Here is a 17458-nt window from a genome sequence, read left to right as displayed (position 1 = left end):
TGTTCACTAGAGCTTTAGGCTAAAGGAAAGTTGGCTGTGAGGTTTACTGGCACCTGTTTTCATGGTGTAGACAGGCACAGTTAACTTTTCATTAACACTGACAAATTTTTTCACGTTTTTGAGGAACACAGAGTTACTAGTTGTGCAACTCAAGTAGTTTGATATACAATGTAAAATGAAATATTAGTCTCAATAATGCAGCCTGCTCTGATTTTGTCATTGTAGATGAGTCAACCAGATGTTCTGATCCAGGTGCTTGAGATCCTGAAGAACAGTGGTGAGTTTTAGTTGCATCTCATTTCTATTTAACATTCCATCTGCTGCTTAGTTCTTTTTATGCTTAAGCTTTCTGTAAACTTAGAAAAATTGATGGGTTTTCAACCAAAGTATCTGGGCTGTTTTTATGAATGTGATTTTTATGAACACCAGTGCTTGTGTGAATGAGAGATGAGAAGCTGCAGCAAGAGAATTCTCCAGTTCAGGTTGCCAGAAGTTGGGGCAGTAGTGTCAGATGCCAGAGCAAAAAGTTTTAACTTTTTGTATGATGAATTCTAGGCAGTAAACTCAAAAGCTGCTTTCCACTTGCATGTGTACATGAGTGAGAGCTGTTCCAAGACTTCTAAAACTTGTAGCCTCATGGTTCTGTCAGGAGCACAGCCTGACTGTCTCATACTGGTGATGAGCATCAAAAGTAACCAGAAAGTATTGGTGCTGCTTAGCTATGCAGCACTTAATTTTAGTTGTTACATAAATATAATAATTTTAAAGACAGAATTGGGAAAACTGTAAGAAACTTTGAAACAAAGTGTGTTTTTTCTCCTTCATTGCTTAGCTGTCTACTCAGATGTGGAGTCGGATTTCCATGCCAAAGTTCCTGTTGTCTTTTGCAAAGATGTTAAAAGGTATTTGTGACTGAAAAAAGTTTTTAATGAGCTACTATGCTTGTTCATACTAGGTGCTTGCCTGCACTCCTGACAAAAAGTATTAGTGTAACATTCAGCTAACATTTGTATTAAAAGAGAATTGCTCATACACAGAAATGTAACCTAGAAGGAAAGCTACTTTTGTTTTTTGCTACACAGAACTCGCTGGGTGTAGGAATCTGACATTACCTTTTAGTTAACTGAGGGAAAAGTGGAGTGGTTTTCAGTTATTTAAAATTGTTGCCAGCAGTTTTAAGCCAAGGCTTTAAAAGCATTTTATAAGATACACATTGCCAGAAAGGACACATCATCTGACAGTTTCAGTAAATTCCTAAGACATAGCAACCTCCAAAATGAAACATGATTTCTTGACTGGCCAGAGGTATGGACTGAAGCTCTGGGGAAGTAAATGCAACAAGAGTGGGCTTGTCTTTTCCTGTATTTGTAACAGAATAGAAATAATTGTTCTGAGAAGCTAAAGGAAAGGTTTTAGAGAAGCTGTTTTGTGGGTTCACCTTAACGTAACTCTTAATGTGCGGCAGGTCTGGAGTATTAATTAATTCTTTAGTTTGTTTAAGTGTTTGGAATGTAGACAGTATATTTGGTAATTGAATTGTGCAAGATAATGTAATTAAGTAATGGCAGAACTTATGAGCAAATTCTTAATACTGTTTTGTATTCTTCACTGTAGTGATATTCTGTAAGTTCTAGATGCAGTCAGTAAGCTAATAGTAGAGAAAATGCAATTATATTCTGTAGCTTTTTGTTAAAAAATCCAGGTTCTTACAAAGGGAGACTCTGATGAATGTTTTTATTTCAGGAGGTGTGCTGCCCCACCTCCCCCTGCCCCAGCACCATCTGTATCACAGAGTGATAACCCTTTATCTGTTCTGCATTGTGATTGCAGTGGTTTGACATGCAAAGTGAGTGCTAGGAATGACGTGGCTTGCCTTACAACTGACCTGCTGGCTGCACTTGGTAAACTGGAGCCTGTCCTGATCCCCTTGGTTTTGGCTTTCCGCTACTGGGCCAGAGTAAGTTATTGAAATATCCTCAATAGTTCTTCCTAAGCACTGTGTACACTGTCCTGTATAATGTGCCATGAGTGTTTGTAGAAAGGACTTCATGCTTCACCCCACCTCCATGTGGGAGATGCCACTGTACAATAGCACATTTCAGCCTTGACTGAACTTCTACATGGCAGCATAAATATGTCCCACAATCACAAAATGTGGTGAAACTGGAAAGAATAATATATGATAAGATAGTGTTCCTTAATGCACTGTGTGAATTGCTAGTTTGTATTCTGTCTGTACGTGACATGGCATGACCACTGCAGTTTCTGAGATACAGCATTTTGTATTTCACTCTGGTATGTTTCTCACATTTCTTTAGTATTTGTCCTTTTGTAATAGATTGTAAACTAAAATTCTGGTGTTACATCAGAAAAGTAATTATTTTTCTCTTACAGCTCTGTCACATTGACTGTCAGGCTGAAGGTGGAATTCCCTCCTATTCCTTTGCCTTAATGGTGATATTTTTTCTTCAACAAAGAAAACCACGTATTTTACCGTCCTATTTGGGCAATTGGGTAAGTGATTTGGTACTTCATTATTAAATTGTTGGCATTATTTCTGTGTTCTGCAATCTCATAAAAATGCATAATTTGATTGCCAAAGAAAATGATAAATGAAATGCATTGGTACTTCATGCTCATGCAGATGATGCTTGATGATTCTGAAGACTTTTTTTAAAAAGGCACTTGTAGCAGGCTGTATAGTTGTGTCATCTGTGTTTTGGAGAAAAGGCAATTATTTTCCTCTTTATTTCTCTGAATTTCTGTCTCTGACATCTGTTAATCTTGTCAGGGGTATGAATATACCACAGTAGTCAGTGTTACATTTGCTGAAAACTGTTGGTTGTATGTATTATAGACAGTTTTGTTTCAGTGTCACTTTAATTGTTATTAGATTGAAGGCTTTGATTCAAAGAGGCCAGATGACCACCAGCTGAAAGGGGTGGAAGATGAAGAATTTGTAAGGTGGGAGTACAAACCACCCACAAATGGTGCAGCAAAAAACTCTGTTGGAGCAGAAAGCAAAGCTAAAGTTGAACAACAAAAAGGTGGTGGCAAGAAGGCAACGAGCTCAGAAGTGGACAACCAAAGCAATGCAAAAGAGAAACATGGAATTGTAAGTCCTGACTTTATCTAATTAAAAACCATTTGCTATCTCTTATCCCTGGTTTTTTATTTTTAAACATTGATGTTGGATGGATCAGGACAAAAAAAAAAAAAAAAGGAATATTAATTTCTTATTGGAGTTGAGCATTCGTGTCCATGTTTTTCAGTCTCTCTTAGCGTTTAAAACCCCTCACCAAGTTTCACTGGGGCAACTGTGGTTGGAACTTTTGAAGTTTTACACACTGGAGTTTGCTTTGGAGGAATATGTCATCAGCATACGGGTACAAGAGCTCTTAACCAGAGAGAATAAAAACTGGCCTAAGAGGCGAATAGCCATTGAAGGTAGGCTGATCCCTTCCCACTTCTGTAGTCATCCTGCTTTAGCATCTTTATTTGCTTAACTTGCAAATATGTTGCAAGGATCTGGACAATAAGTCTTTTAAATATATATTTTGTCAGCTATTTAGGTTCTTTAAACACAAGTTTTCTCTGTCTAAAGAGCAGGGAAAGTCATTGACTTAGAGAGCAATGTGTGGCATTCTGAATTGACCTTAAGAATAGAGAAATTGGGTATTTGAGGAAGGCTAAGAAACCATGTAAGGTGATATTTTTATAAAAGCATGAATAATGACTTTTGAACACTTTCTAGAGATGTTGCTGAAGTGGCTTATCTGTAACACTTGAGGCGATGGAGAGGACAAAGAGAATCATACAGACAGAATGAGGTACAGAGGTACATTGAAGGATGAGTCAATAAGGTACAAGAAGAGTGAGAAGGAAAGTAGAACAGATAAGCAATGAATTCTCGAGGCACAGGTTGAGTAGTGGATGTTGAGATCACTCCTGTGACTTCTAATTTCATCTCCCAATTCTTTTCTTCAATTACTTTTAGCTAGAGTGTAGAAAAAGTAAGGAAGTGTTTATTCAACATGTGGGATGTAAGGTGTCAGGACAAATCATTGAGGAAGAAATGAGAAATAATTTCAAAAAAACCAGATTGTATTCTGGTTCTGACACCTGCTGTTATTGGGCTAATTGTGTTGTTTGCTTTATGTTTTTTTACTTCTCATTTTTGCCTTTTTTCTTTTTTCCGATGTTGAGTTTGTAGCTGATGTTATGAAGTAACAGAATCTCAGTTTGGTACTATCTTCCAGGCAAACTTATAGCAACTATGCAGGAGCTCTTTTTGCTTGGAAAGCATGTTTGATCTAGAAATCATTAGGAAGGCCTAAGAATGGATCCTGGTGAGATTGGTTCATACAATCCTTACATTCTCAATGTTACTCTTAGACAAATGAATTTCTTAAGGAAAATGAAAATCCTTCTTCAGTGGAGGAAAAAGGTTCTGGCTGGCATCTATTTATTTTGCCTTTTTTTATTATAATTTCTAGTTTAGAAATTGGCCATAATGTAATGTTGCAATATACCCATGGTTTTCTTTTTGAGTAACACTGTTTAGAATTGTTTATGATAGTCAGTCATTCATGGCTGCACTTGGATATGTTTTGTATGGAAGAAATTTGAAAAAACTTGTAGGTCTTTCATTCTCTAAGTATATCCACATACAATTCTGGATTTTAGTATAAGAACCTCCTTAACTGCCCTGTAAAAACTTAGGGATTTCAGCTGCTTTGTGAAATGTGGAAGTTAAAGATTACTAATTAAATTGTTCTTTTTCTTCCCAGATCCTTTTGCACTAAAGAGGAATGTTGCACGAAGTCTAAATAGCCAGATGGTATTTGAGTACATCCTGGAGCGATTTAGGACAGCATATAAATATTTTGCATGCCCACAAAGTAAAGATGGGATTAAATCCAAGCCAGATACCAAGAAAAAAGAAAAAGGGAAAATGAATAATAAGAAATCCACAAGATCTGAAGAGCCTGTAGCAAACTGTTGCCTTCCACAAGGGGAAAGTGTTGTAGATAAAGAAGTTACAGAAAGTGGATGTGACATACCAGAGAATGAAGTTGAATGTAATACAGTGGTAGAAGCTGTAGTCAAAAGATGTTCTTCCCAGAACATGGACCCTTTGCTACTTTCAACATTGGACTCTAGCTATGATGAAGACAAAGAAGAAGCTTTACCCCTTATTTCCAATGAATGCTGTGAATTAAAGGAAAAATCACCTAAAGAGAGAGATGATTTAGAAATTTCAGTGTGTCTAACTGAGGATGAGCTCAGCCACCACTGTAACTGCAGTGCACATCAGCCTGATGACACAAATTCCAGTAATGAGTTTTCTGATGCTGAAAGCAGGCAGAGTTTGGTACTGGAGTCGTCTCCGCAGACAAAGTGCACTGGCACCCCAGCTACCTCGGCCAGCTGCAAAGCAGTGCTGGAAACCCAGGATCTCAAAGAGGAAGGCAGACTCTCAACAGAAGAAATGCATTATGTGTTTGATAAGTTTATTTTTACTTCAGGAAAGGTAAGCAGTGCTGGTCATGGATTGCTGGGATGTTAGTTTGGGTATGGGTGGGAGCTCTGGCCTTTGTTGAGTACCTGTTATTCAGGAAACATCACACTGTGTGACATTTGCGTTAAATGGTCTGTTTCTCTCATCTTGAGCTTTTTGATGTCCACACAAAAAAATCTGGATTTCTTTCTAGTTATTTGTGGGTTATTTCTGCCTTTCCTCTCCTACTTTCTTGTAGAATTTCCAGGTGCTTCTAGACACTGTGAGAACTAAATGCAGCTTGTTGAGAGGTGTTCTGCTCTTTGTAGAGGCTCTGTTATTGTTCATATGTCAAATGTTCTTGGTTGCTTGGAAATGTTAGGTCTGCTGAACTGTCTTCAGTGCACAAATAGAATTTTTCATTTTTTTTCTCCCCAAAAAGCCACCAACTATAGTATGCAGCATCTGCAAACGGGATGGACATTCCAAAAATGATTGCCCAGAGGATTTCAAGAAAATTGATCTAAAACCACTACCACCAATGACAGACAGATTTCGGGAAATACTTGATATAGTGTGTAAAAGATGTTTTGGTAAGTTCAGGAAGTGTTTGTGCTCCACTTTATACTATGATCTGTAACCTGGAAGAATTAAAAACTCTAGGGTTAAATTACTTATTTACAATTATTCACAATTCAGTAGGAATAAGCTCTTCCAGGTGCCCTAGGCTACAAATGGATCAGCATTTTAATTTTCAGATAATCCATGGCTGTGATAACTTATAACAGATTTGAGAAACTGATGTAATATGGGATTTTTCACCAGGTTTGTAAAAAGCTGCTGGTGTTCCCAGGAATCAGGCTTTGGGCAAAACTAATTTTTGTGCTTATTGAATTTTTTGGCATCTTTTGAGGGTGCTGTTGTGGGTTAACCTTGGCTGGATGCTTGGTGCCCACCTGGACACTTTGTGGTTGAAAAACTGGATGTTTTGAAATAAAATCTGGAAGACTCTAATGATTTAAAAAGAAAACCACAGATTTAAGCAAAGCAAACACAACAAAAAAAACCCCCATCCAATCTTTTAATTAGCTGAAAACAGTTCTTGAGGTGCTGAATATCACGTCTGACTGTGTTTTAATTTGTTTTTACTTAGATGAGTTATCCCCTCCTTTATCTGAGCAACAGAACAGAGAACAAATCCTGGCAAGTTTGGAGAGATTTATTCGAAAAGAGTATAATGGTATGTAACCTTAGCTAGTGATTCTTGAGAGTGCTTTCTTCACTCATGTTGTCCAGAGCATAAAGATGTGGTTTATCTCATTTTATTTTCCTTGCTTGAAGCAGGGGCATTTCTTTTCCTTCCATTTGTAAAGCTGTCTTGCAGACTTCAACACTGAACATCCCTTCTTGCTATTCCATGGAAATGTCCCTAGAGTGGAGGAAGAGCTGCCAGAGCAATAATGCAATAATGCAAGCGCAGGACTGCTCCAGTCAGGCCAAGAAGAAAGTTTGGTTGGGTTTAGTGTTAGCTTTGGTTGTGGGCCAAGGACTTTTGTTGCCTAGTCACCACTGCTTGAGTATCTTAGAAATCCTAATGAGTTTATCTTCACATCCCTTACCTAAAACAAGCAAAAATGTCTTACTACAGGGATGGAAGTCAAGGCACAGACATGCCAAGTGATTTTTTTATAGGAGGTGTAAAACAGTGCTAGAGCCAGGTACCAAACCCAGGTCTCCTGAATGCCAGTCCATGGAAGGCTGTTCTGCTGTAGCTGACCTGTGATCAAGGAATTGGGAATTCTGTCCATTGGCTGTGCCTCCACTTCCTGGCAGCAGCTGAGGATTGAGACCTGTTACAAAGCCTTGAAAGACTTAAGGTTTCCAGTTCTATTAAAGTTTAGGAAAAAAAGCTGTGAATAAGTGTTAGATCTATTTTCTTTACATTCAACTGAAATTAATGCTTTCTTTGCAGTTAGGAAAGAATTTGTTTTAACATAGTTTTGCCATCCAAGAATGAAAATACTTAGTAATATCATGTTTCAAACAAAAATGTAAACAAAGCAATTGGGAAAGAATGTTCCATAAAGTATTGTAATCTTACTGCTCGTGTCTTCTTCAAGAATATGCTATGATTACAAAAACTCATTGACCAAATTTACCTAGTCACAGGAGAAATATGCAACCTAGATAAACTCTGAATGGAATTTCAGAAATATTATTTTGGCTACCCTAGGAGTAGCTCTGTCTTATCTGTGGGATAAAGCTGTACTGGTGACTGGGTTTGCACATTATTTTGATTTATTAAAAGCAGGAAAATGCAGTTGCATACCACAAAACATTGCACCACATTTAGAGATGCCATTTAATGATTATAGTAACTATACTTCAGTCATAAAAAATATGTAAAATATCCTGTCTTGCTTTCTGTAAATAACTTCTGAAGTGTTGTGCTTCCTCCTTTATCAAACCTGAAGTCTTTGAAGTGACAGTGTAAGTTCTCTCTTTAAGCTCATTTTTATGGGCACCTGCACGTTGCAGTTAAACAATATTTTATACTAAGCACTTACCATTCAACTGTAAAAGAATTAACTTTTTCTTGTCTATTCTTTTGATCAGACAAAGCTAGACTTTGCTTATTTGGCTCCTCAAAAAATGGATTTGGGTTTCGGGACAGTGATCTAGATATCTGCATGACATTGGAAGGTCATGAAAATGCAGAGGTAAGAGTTTTGAAAGTTATAAAATCTGCTATTTTACATTCAAAGATTCTGTAAGGTTTTTTAATTCAGTTAAGATTTCTGCACATAGGAAAGGTAGGATTTGCTAATTGCACTCTGCACAGCTGAAGCAAGATGCAGCCTATTTTACTTTTAATGCCTTATAGACACACAGTGTAATATAGATGTCCACAAAGAGCATATGAGTTTGTGTAAATTCATGTGCTGGCTTAATGCTTGCTCCTTTTTTGACATTTCAAAAATGATTGGTACATAGACTTTTCATCTATGAAATATATGTGATAGTAAATGTGTTTGTTGGAATAGGGTCCATGTTTTAACATCTGAAGCTGTGATCTTTGTTTTTCCTAGAAATTAAACTGTAAAGAAATAATAGAAGGTTTGGCAAAAGTTCTTAAGAAGCATCCAGGTAGGTGCTTTAAATTATGATCTGTTTTGCAGTTAGCTTTTCTATAAATGTTGTTAATGGAAATGTTTTATGTACTAAAGTGTTGCTTCCCCAGGTTTGAGGAACATCTTGCCTATAACAACAGCCAAAGTGCCTATAGTAAAGTTTGAGCACAGGCGGAGTGGCTTGGAAGGAGATATCAGTTTGTACAATACACTGGTGAGCATCTGCTTGTGTCCTTTTGTGTTCAAAGAAAGCTTTTCATTCTTTCTATTTCTTTCCAAATAACCATTTGAGGGAATAATTTTGAAGCCAGAATGGAAATGCTTTTGAGTGTTTGTGTTTTACTTCTACATTATTTAAATTCAGTGGCCCACACCCTCAGCCTGACCCAGGTAGCTGTGTATGACCCGATGGCAGAGCAGGGTACAGCACAGGAAGTCTTGTTCATGTCCACCATGATGGCCTGTGTGCCATCATGAATAATACAGCTCATTCCAGCTTTCACCTGACACTGTGAAATTGCACAATTTCTTACATAATTGGCTCACCCTGACACCAGTTTAATTTTTTTCCCCTTTCTCCAGGCACAGCATAACACAAGGATGCTGGCTACCTACGCAGCTATTGATCCTAGGGTGCAATATCTGGGCTACACAATGAAAGTTTTTGCAAAGGTAATATAAAAAGAAGATATTATTTGTACAATACAGTGTTTTCTGCTGCAGCCACTGAGTTTGCCTTTTGCCAATACCAACTGGAATGGAGACAGGAGAATGCTGTTGATATGAAGTGCACTTTCCTAAGCTTACTGTGCTCCATCAGACTGTGTGTGTCAAAATCAAATCCTGGTACCTTCTGCTATCTGTTGGAAGATTTCTGTGTAAGAGAAAGCTGATGAGAGGAAAACTTCCCTTTTTTTCTTCCATTTCAAACCAGCTTCAATTATAACAAACAAAAATCCTGCCCAAACCACAAGCAAAACTGGAAAAATTGGTAACTGTAAGATGTAGGGGTATGTGAATGTGCATGAGTTTCCCAAGATTTCAAATCTGGGGCCAGTCCAGAGATTACTGCTGCTTTCTTCTGGCACACGTGCCTTGTTTGAATTAGTATAAAAGTCAGGAATAGGTAGGTATGGGGTGGTGAATGAATGCCTGAGTCTCAGTGTGCCTAGGACATATACTTACTTGACGTTAGGAGTTTGGGAATTTCAGATCTCCTGCACCTTTTGTTATGATATTCTGTCAAAATTTTATATTATACAGCCTTTTGTAATTGAAACGTGGCATTGCTTTTTATTCAAGCTGCAGTATTAAATACAGCATATCCAAAGAAAGCTTAGTGGAACTGGGGCAAATAAAAAATGGCTTTTAGAGATGGTGAATCATGCTACCAGATGTTCATGTAATAAAATACATCAAGATGAATAAAATAACTTGGTGCCAGAATGGAATGGACACGTTCATTATACTGTCACTGAGACTAGCAATGATTTTTTTCTTGATGTGGTCACAGTAGTGCACAATATTGCCACATCTCTTCTGTGTCCAAATTAAAAATGCCTTGTATTGATAATAATGAATCTTACATTTTTTGGTAGCATTGCATTCCATTGTGCATGTTCTAAACATACTACTGCAAACAAGAAATATGCAAGTTTGGGATATACACTCCTGAATGTAAATGAATGGAAGTGTCTTTGTAGCTATACAAATACTCTGTTTTTAAGCAAAATGCCTCCTCCTCTGTTTGCATTGGCAGAAAACCCAGGAACAGCTGTCACTGCTGCTGCTAATGTGAAAGTAATTTATGAATCCCTGGTTTTTCCAGCCCTAGGAGGTTAAAAATGCCTTGTTTGGTATGACACAGGCTCGAAACACAGGATAGCTTAGAAGCAGGTGCTGTGGAAAGGTTATACTGTAATGAGATGCTGAAGCATAGTAAGGTAATTCACTGATCAAAGTCACAGAAAGGCTTGGGTTGGAAGGGACCTTGAGCTCATCTGGCTCCAACTCCCTGACTTGGTCAGGGGTGTTTGTTTTGTGCTGTGTTGTGCAGGCTGCACCATGCTTTAATTAGATATGTGTGTGTTTGCTAGCAAAATGCCACATGTGGCCTAGACTGCCAGTGCAACCTGGAAATATTTGCTGTTAATGAACTATTTTTTTAAAAGGGGACAGGGAACCAAAATAATAAGGAATCATAACTCATGCTGCAAGAGCTGTTTCTAAGGAAAATTAAATTTCATGGTATTGAAACCTGGGATTTATGTTTTGGGAGTCTGGATTTTTGGTTTTTTTTTTTTTTTTTTTTTTCCAGTTTGGCACATTATACATTTTTTTAAAGTATTTTGGCTATGAAAAGCTTTTCTGTTTTTATGTTAGACAAATTATACTATGGATTTGCCAGATGGCAGTTGACTCTTGGGTGTATTTATTTTTCAGGCTTCATAAAACAATTTTTAATTATGAGGTGAATGTATTTGCTGTTACTTATGGGGTTTCTGTTTGCTCTCTGACACAGTTGTTAGTCTTGAACAGTGAAATGTATATTCAGCATTTTGTTTAAAATGTATTTTTTCAGCGCTGCGATATTGGTGATGCATCCCGTGGTAGTCTGTCTTCGTATGCCTATATTCTTATGGTTTTGTACTTTCTGCAGCAGAGAAATCCACCAGTTATTCCAGTTCTTCAGGAGGTAGGTTCAGAAAATGAGGTTATGAAAATAGATGCACTTTTTCTTCAAGCCAAATATGAGAAGTCTGGGATTTTAGGATCAAAGGGGATGAATGAAATATGGGGCCCTTCTAATCAGCAGGCTCTTAACTCCCTCTTGGTTTTAGTAGGTAAAACTGACCAAGAAAATTAGATCAGACCTGGGAGTCTGTTGTGCCTAAGTTCTGCTATTACATTTACTTTGGGATTTTGGTCTTATGGTCATATTTATATGCTGAACAGGATAGAAAATAATTGGCAGGTGGTATGGAGAGAAGGGAATTGTAATTATGAGACTGCACCAGATGCTCTTGAAATGCGAGTCCAGTTCTTCAACCAGTTATTGTCAGAAGCATTATTTATTGCTCAACACTTTATCTGTAAGAGAAGAAGTTTATTTTATTATTTGATGAGGAGAAAATAAGATAATGGATGCTTTGGTGCAACTTTAAAGAAATATTTCATATGTACCAGGAGACTTTACTAGGAAGACAATGTTCTGCACCCCCGTGGTATGGGTAGGGAGAATATAATTATTCAGCTATCTGCCTCTTCCTGGATACACTCTGGAACTCCCAAGTACCTCTGAAAATTATCCCTTTCTGCCTCTTTTGGTTTCTTTGTGCAAGAGGGAAATTGGTTTAAGCATTGCTGTTGAGACTTATGGACTTTCTTGCTGATCTTTAGTATCTGATACTTTAGTAGTGGTTGGGGGTTTTTATTTTACTGCTACCCCGAGAGTGCATTTAAGTAACAGTGGAATTTCCTCTTGGCTGTGCTAAAGTCAAAATGTAATAGAAGTCACATAAAGTCTCCTTAGAGAATCTGTGGGCTAGAGAGATGTTGGAATCTTGACAAGGTAATTCAGTCATGTTTTCTTAGTTGCAAGGAACAAGTAAAAATGAAACATCCAAATATTTTGAGAGGTACAGCAACAATGCAAAAAGTCTTTCAAACTTTTTACCAATGGGAAATTCTGTCTGTATAAGAAGTAATTGTTGAAATTAAAGTATTTATATTTTTATATGATTTTTTTACCAAAAGAACTGCAAGTACTTTACAGCAACTTTGAATTGGAGCAGTAACTGTCATTCTCTGTTCTGGCAGATATTTGATGGCAAACAGATCCCACAAAGAATGGTGGATGGATGGAATGCTTTTTTCTTTGATGACATGGAAGAATTGGTAATATTCTAAATCCAGAAGAGTAACTAAAATTTAAACCTTGCTTTTCAGGAAAAGTAATAATTTTATTGATTAATTAAATTTCCATATCCATAATATTGCAACTTCCCAAGTGAGTCCTGTTTTGCTAAAAGGAATTTCTACTTTTGCTTGGTTTATTTTAAAAAATTTCTAAGTAACATAAATCAGGAAAAATACTTGTTACTTTTAAAAATAGTCCAGGTTTAGTCTTAACTGTAATGATTTAACCTTACTTTAACCAAAAGAAACCATTTGTAGTAAACGACCTTGTAATTAGAGAGATGTTTGAGGAGAAGCAGTGCTGCAGTAAATTTCTGAATAGCTGTAGCTATTCTGTAGCTGAATAAATTCTGTAGCTGAATAAATTTCTTCCCCTGCATGCAGAAGAAGCGTCTCCCTTCCCTGGGGAAGAACACTGAGTCTCTTGGGGAGCTGTGGCTGGGGCTGCTGAGGTTCTACACGGAGGAGTTTGACTTCAAGGAATACGTGATCAGCATCCGGCAGAAGAAGCTGTTGACCACCTTTGAGAAGCAGTGGACCTCCAAGTGTATTGCCATTGAAGGTACTCCTGCTGAATTGAATCTCCATTCATCAGGAGTAGGGAACTCTATTGCTTGAGAGGCTGTTCTCTCTGCACAGGATCTTTGTGAGGAAACCACAGTCACTGTTTCAAAAAGAAGCATTGCTTGCAAGTCCTGCAGCTCACAAAATTGCTAACTTCTACTACATGTCAGTGAATTGTTCTTCTTACTCTATTATGGCTGACTAACATAACTAATTTAAAACTCAGCATTGCTGTGCTATAATCTGCTCTGCGAATGCATGTAAAATGGAATTCTCTGCATTAAAATAAAAAGTTCTGTTGCAGCAAGTTTTTTCCAACTCTGATTTTTTTTTTCTCCTTTGTGCAGATCCTTTTGACTTGAATCATAATCTGGGTGCTGGAGTCTCTAGGAAAAGTAAGCTGTTAATGTCTGCTAATGATGAATGTTCACTGAGTTGTGCCTTTTCTGTTGTTTTCTAATAATTTTGTCCTTCTCCAATAGTGACCAATTTCATAATGAAGGCATTTATCAATGGGAGAAAGTTATTTGGTACCCCATTCTACCCAGCTGTTGGAAGAGAAGCTGTAAGTTCTCAATTTTTAGTATGTTTTTCCATTTTCTTTGTCCACTGAATTGATGCAAGTCTCTTGTATGTGTTTATCCCTTTGGTATGCACAATGTGTGTAATTGTCTGCATGAAATTTATAGCTTAGCATTTAGCTCCTGGAATATAAAATTCAAAGGAATAGTTGGATGGGTGATGGATATTACTGGCTGGTTTGGGGAAAGTAAGCTTAATTTATGTTTTGTTTTTTATAAAACCTCCCACTGTATGATGTTAAAATGTTGCAGAGAACTGCAAATTTGGCTGTAAAACCCAGAAACAGCTCTAGGAACCTTACTGGCTCTTCTTGTAGCTAAAGAAAACAGATCCAAGAGATGTTCCATTCTCTTTAGTTTTCCACTTGGTGGAGATAGTAAGGATTGCTGCTTAAACAAGGAGAAGGATGATGATTGATTTTTTTAACAAATTGACCTTTAAAATTTGCGTAGTGAGTCAGGGTTAGGAATGTGTTCATGGAATATCATTTTGGAGAAAGTACTGCTCTGTGCTAGAGGGTCCAGTCATTGATGTGTAGAGACAACTATTTTTTTTTAATATGAGCAAATAAAACACTGTATTTTAATCAACTTAGAAAGGCATTTTCTAAAACAGTTCAGAGAACTGTTCTCCCAGTGGCTTTTAACAGAACTTGACTTTCTAAAGCATCTTCAAAATCTTTTGAAAGCTTTGAATTCCCTTCATCCTTCCCTATCTTCTCTTTTCCATTTGCTTCCTTTATCTGTGGGTTTTTTTCTGAATTTGTACCTCTGTTTCAGTACTTTCACAATATTTGTTGCTCAGAGGCTGTAAACTGGGCCTTTGTGCTGACACACATCAGAACTGCAGCTGTCCTGAGCAAATTCCAGGGGAGGGGAGTGATACAGGTCAGTGTGCAGATGCTCCATCTGTTTCCCACCTGAGCTGAGTTCTGTCCAAAGGGATGCAATCCTGTCATCTGGGAAGGGACATTGGCTGCTTTGGAAAGCACACAGGCAGTGACTCAGATACCAAAATAGATCATATGCTAAAAAATTGAGCTCTAAAAAGCCTTTGGGGAGGTGAAAGGTGAGCAGCAGGCTGGAGCCTGGGTAAGCTGTTCTGCAAATTCAGCCTCTGTCCCTAAGAACAAATAGCCCTTTTCAGCCCAAAGTGCTCCATATCTCTGAAAAAGCTGCCATTATCTAGGGGAAGAAAAGGACCAGGTATAATTCAGAAGTAGTAACATTCAGGGAGCAATAAGAAAAGAAAGCTGACAGTTTGACTTTCATTCTTCAGTCTTGTAAATGAATGGTTTATATTGTAAGTGAATGGTTTATGTATTTTATCTGTCTGATGTGTTTTGATAGGAATACTTTTTTGACTCAAAAGTATTGACAGATGGGGAATTGGCACCCAATGACAGATGTTGTCGTGTCTGTGGAAAAATTGGTCACTACATGAAAGACTGTCCAAAGAGGAGGAGGTAAGTAATACACAAAGCTATTGTGAAATATTTGAGATTAAATCATGAGGGATTTGCATATTTGAAGATTTAATGGAAAGGAAAAATTGCTAAATTGCAGAGAAAATCAAAGCTTCTTATCTGATTCTCAACTTCCCATCTTATTTTTTCTTCTTTTTAATACAGTTTCTGATCACCTCTTTAAATCTGAAGTGTTAATGGAAGCGCACAAAGTAATATCAGCACTCTATGGTGTGTTAATATGTAGTTAAGCTTAACTTGAAACTTGGATCACTAAAATATATTTTTGTAGTGTAAACATTCAGATGGAGAACATATTACCTGGCTGCAAAATTTATCATGTGTTAAAATGGATTTCCTGTAGTGGTCATCTTCAGAGGACAGTGTTGAATTTGAATTGTTCCATAGATCTGATAATGCACATCTGCAAGGCAGGTCAAAGTTCTGTAGTAAACTCTAGGATTAGTTAAAATGTACATAGGTGAGGTGCATTTCTGTAACATCATGTTAGTGCCATGATGTTACACAATCACCCTGTCACTTGGTGATCCTGCACTGGCACATTGATTTCACTTAGGAATTTTGGGTACAGGACTCCTGCAAAAGGAGGTCTTGATACATGCAGGTCAGTGTAAAGAGAGTTTAGTAGGAATTGACAGAAAATGTGCACTCCTCACTTTTTACAGCTTTGGCTATTTAATGCCCCACTCAGCCTAGGTTGTCTTGACTCCTTCTAAAACCTGTTGAAGCCCTTAGAATGCAAATTATTCTGGGCTCTTTTATTTGCTCCTTATGTTCAGTTGTGGGCTCATAATTCTTCAAAGTATTCTTGGTCTTTTCCTGCTACAAAATCTTTATTTACAGCCTTTTGTTCAGTCAGCAGAGTTCAAGATACATGAAAGTGCACTGGAACCCTGTGGTCACAGGTGGACTGTTTCTTTCAGATGCTCTCTGTACTACAAGCACATGGAATTCCATCACCTCTTTCCCTATATTTGCTTCAGTAAAAGTTGTGATCTGCTCTTCACACAAACTGCTGCTACAGCACAGCTACACAGAATCTCTCTCAGACTGTATATACAGCTCACATAATAATATTATTATTTAACAATCCTGCTGGTACCTTGTGGAAAAAGACCTTTACTTCTTGTCTTGGTTCCTGATCACCAGTTCTTCTGCTGTTTTAGAACTGAGTGTTTGAAAGAGCCTCAGTGCTTTCTTGCACATCCTATCTGAGCTCAGACAGTGACAGAGAAATGTCAGTGAGGGGGAGATTGGATGAAGGAGGTGCAGCTCACTTGTTTTGGGTATATTCTGACTCTGCAGTGGGATTTCTGCATAGAACTGCAACCTTAACTGCAGGCTTAGTTCTGCCTTAACACAGTCAGACAGCTTTTGGACAAGCCTGGGGAGCTTCTAACTTCATTAAGTGTACACAGGCTGTTAACCAGCCCAGAATCTGAAAGTGTTGTTTGGGATTCCTGAGATATTTGTATTCTGGTACAGCTGTTGGTTATGTAACCATTCCCAGCACAACAGCTCTACAGAGATTATGTGTTTGTGTGTGGTTTTGTGATATTGCTAATAAAAATTATTGTTCAGGTTGAAGAAAAAGGAGAATGAGAAAGATGATGAAAAAGAGGTGAAAGAAGATGACAGAGAAACAAGAGAGAAAAGGTGTTTCATCTGTGGGGATGTGGGTCATGTTAGGAGAGATTGTCCTGAATTCAAACAAACCCGTCAGAGAAATAATAGTGTGCCAGGTAAGTTAGTTTATGTCTTAGGATACTTTGGAAGCTCTGAGATCCCTTTCTTTAAGTTTCTGTACAGACTTGATAATTATCTTCAAAAACTAATCCTGCAAGTAATGTTTCAGTCACTGAAAATACAGCTTGTAGTCTGTGTTGCTTTTCTGCAAGGGGAGTAATATCTCCTGAAGTAGTCTTTGCATGGGTGGTAAAAATGTACTCAGCAGTAAAATACAGTGTACTTCAGAGTATTGCATTATTTGTCTTCCACTCACAATTGGAGCATTTCAAAGTAGTAATAGTAATAATAGTAACAATAGTAATAATAATAATAATTGAATGCATTTCCTCTTCCAAATGTTTCTCAAATGTTAGCTAACCCTCCATCATCTGTGAGAGGTAAGTAAATGTATTTTCAGCAAAAATCGGTGTTCCTTCAGTAGCATTTCAAAAAAAGCATACAGGTGAATTAGGCTAAAATCCAACTTTCACATTACTGATAGTAGTTAGAGAATATTAATTGCAAACTCTTTCAAATGAGGCCCTTGGG

At 37.5% G+C, this 17458-nt stretch overlaps 1 protein-coding gene across 2 annotated transcripts in view; it reads left to right on the top strand.

Annotated features, from left to right (window-relative positions):
• The window catches only part of TUT4 (terminal uridylyl transferase 4), a 46105-nt gene that overhangs the window by 21305 nt on the left and 7342 nt on the right, over positions 1-17458 (top strand). For both annotated transcript variants that reach the window (XM_063166116.1, XM_063166115.1), the window contains exons 7-26: positions 226-277; positions 833-902; positions 1831-1957; positions 2395-2514; positions 2894-3115; positions 3273-3447; positions 4791-5533; positions 5943-6093; positions 6654-6740; positions 8117-8220; positions 8590-8647; positions 8742-8845; positions 9214-9303; positions 11213-11326; positions 12451-12528; positions 12934-13111; positions 13461-13508; positions 13596-13678; positions 15045-15160; positions 16763-16923. In XM_063166116.1, the coding sequence (XP_063022186.1) occupies positions 226-277; positions 833-902; positions 1831-1957; positions 2395-2514; positions 2894-3115; positions 3273-3447; positions 4791-5533; positions 5943-6093; positions 6654-6740; positions 8117-8220; positions 8590-8647; positions 8742-8845; positions 9214-9303; positions 11213-11326; positions 12451-12528; positions 12934-13111; positions 13461-13508; positions 13596-13678; positions 15045-15160; positions 16763-16923 (2881 nt within the window). The remainder of the gene's footprint in view (positions 1-225; positions 278-832; positions 903-1830; positions 1958-2394; positions 2515-2893; positions 3116-3272; positions 3448-4790; positions 5534-5942; positions 6094-6653; positions 6741-8116; positions 8221-8589; positions 8648-8741; positions 8846-9213; positions 9304-11212; positions 11327-12450; positions 12529-12933; positions 13112-13460; positions 13509-13595; positions 13679-15044; positions 15161-16762; positions 16924-17458) is intronic.

This window comes from Melospiza melodia, chromosome 11, assembly GCF_035770615.1.
Source record: "Melospiza melodia melodia isolate bMelMel2 chromosome 11, bMelMel2.pri, whole genome shotgun sequence".
In the NCBI taxonomy this organism is placed as follows: domain Eukaryota; kingdom Metazoa; phylum Chordata; class Aves; order Passeriformes; family Passerellidae; genus Melospiza; species Melospiza melodia.
This window is presented reverse-complemented; position numbering and strand designations above follow the sequence as displayed.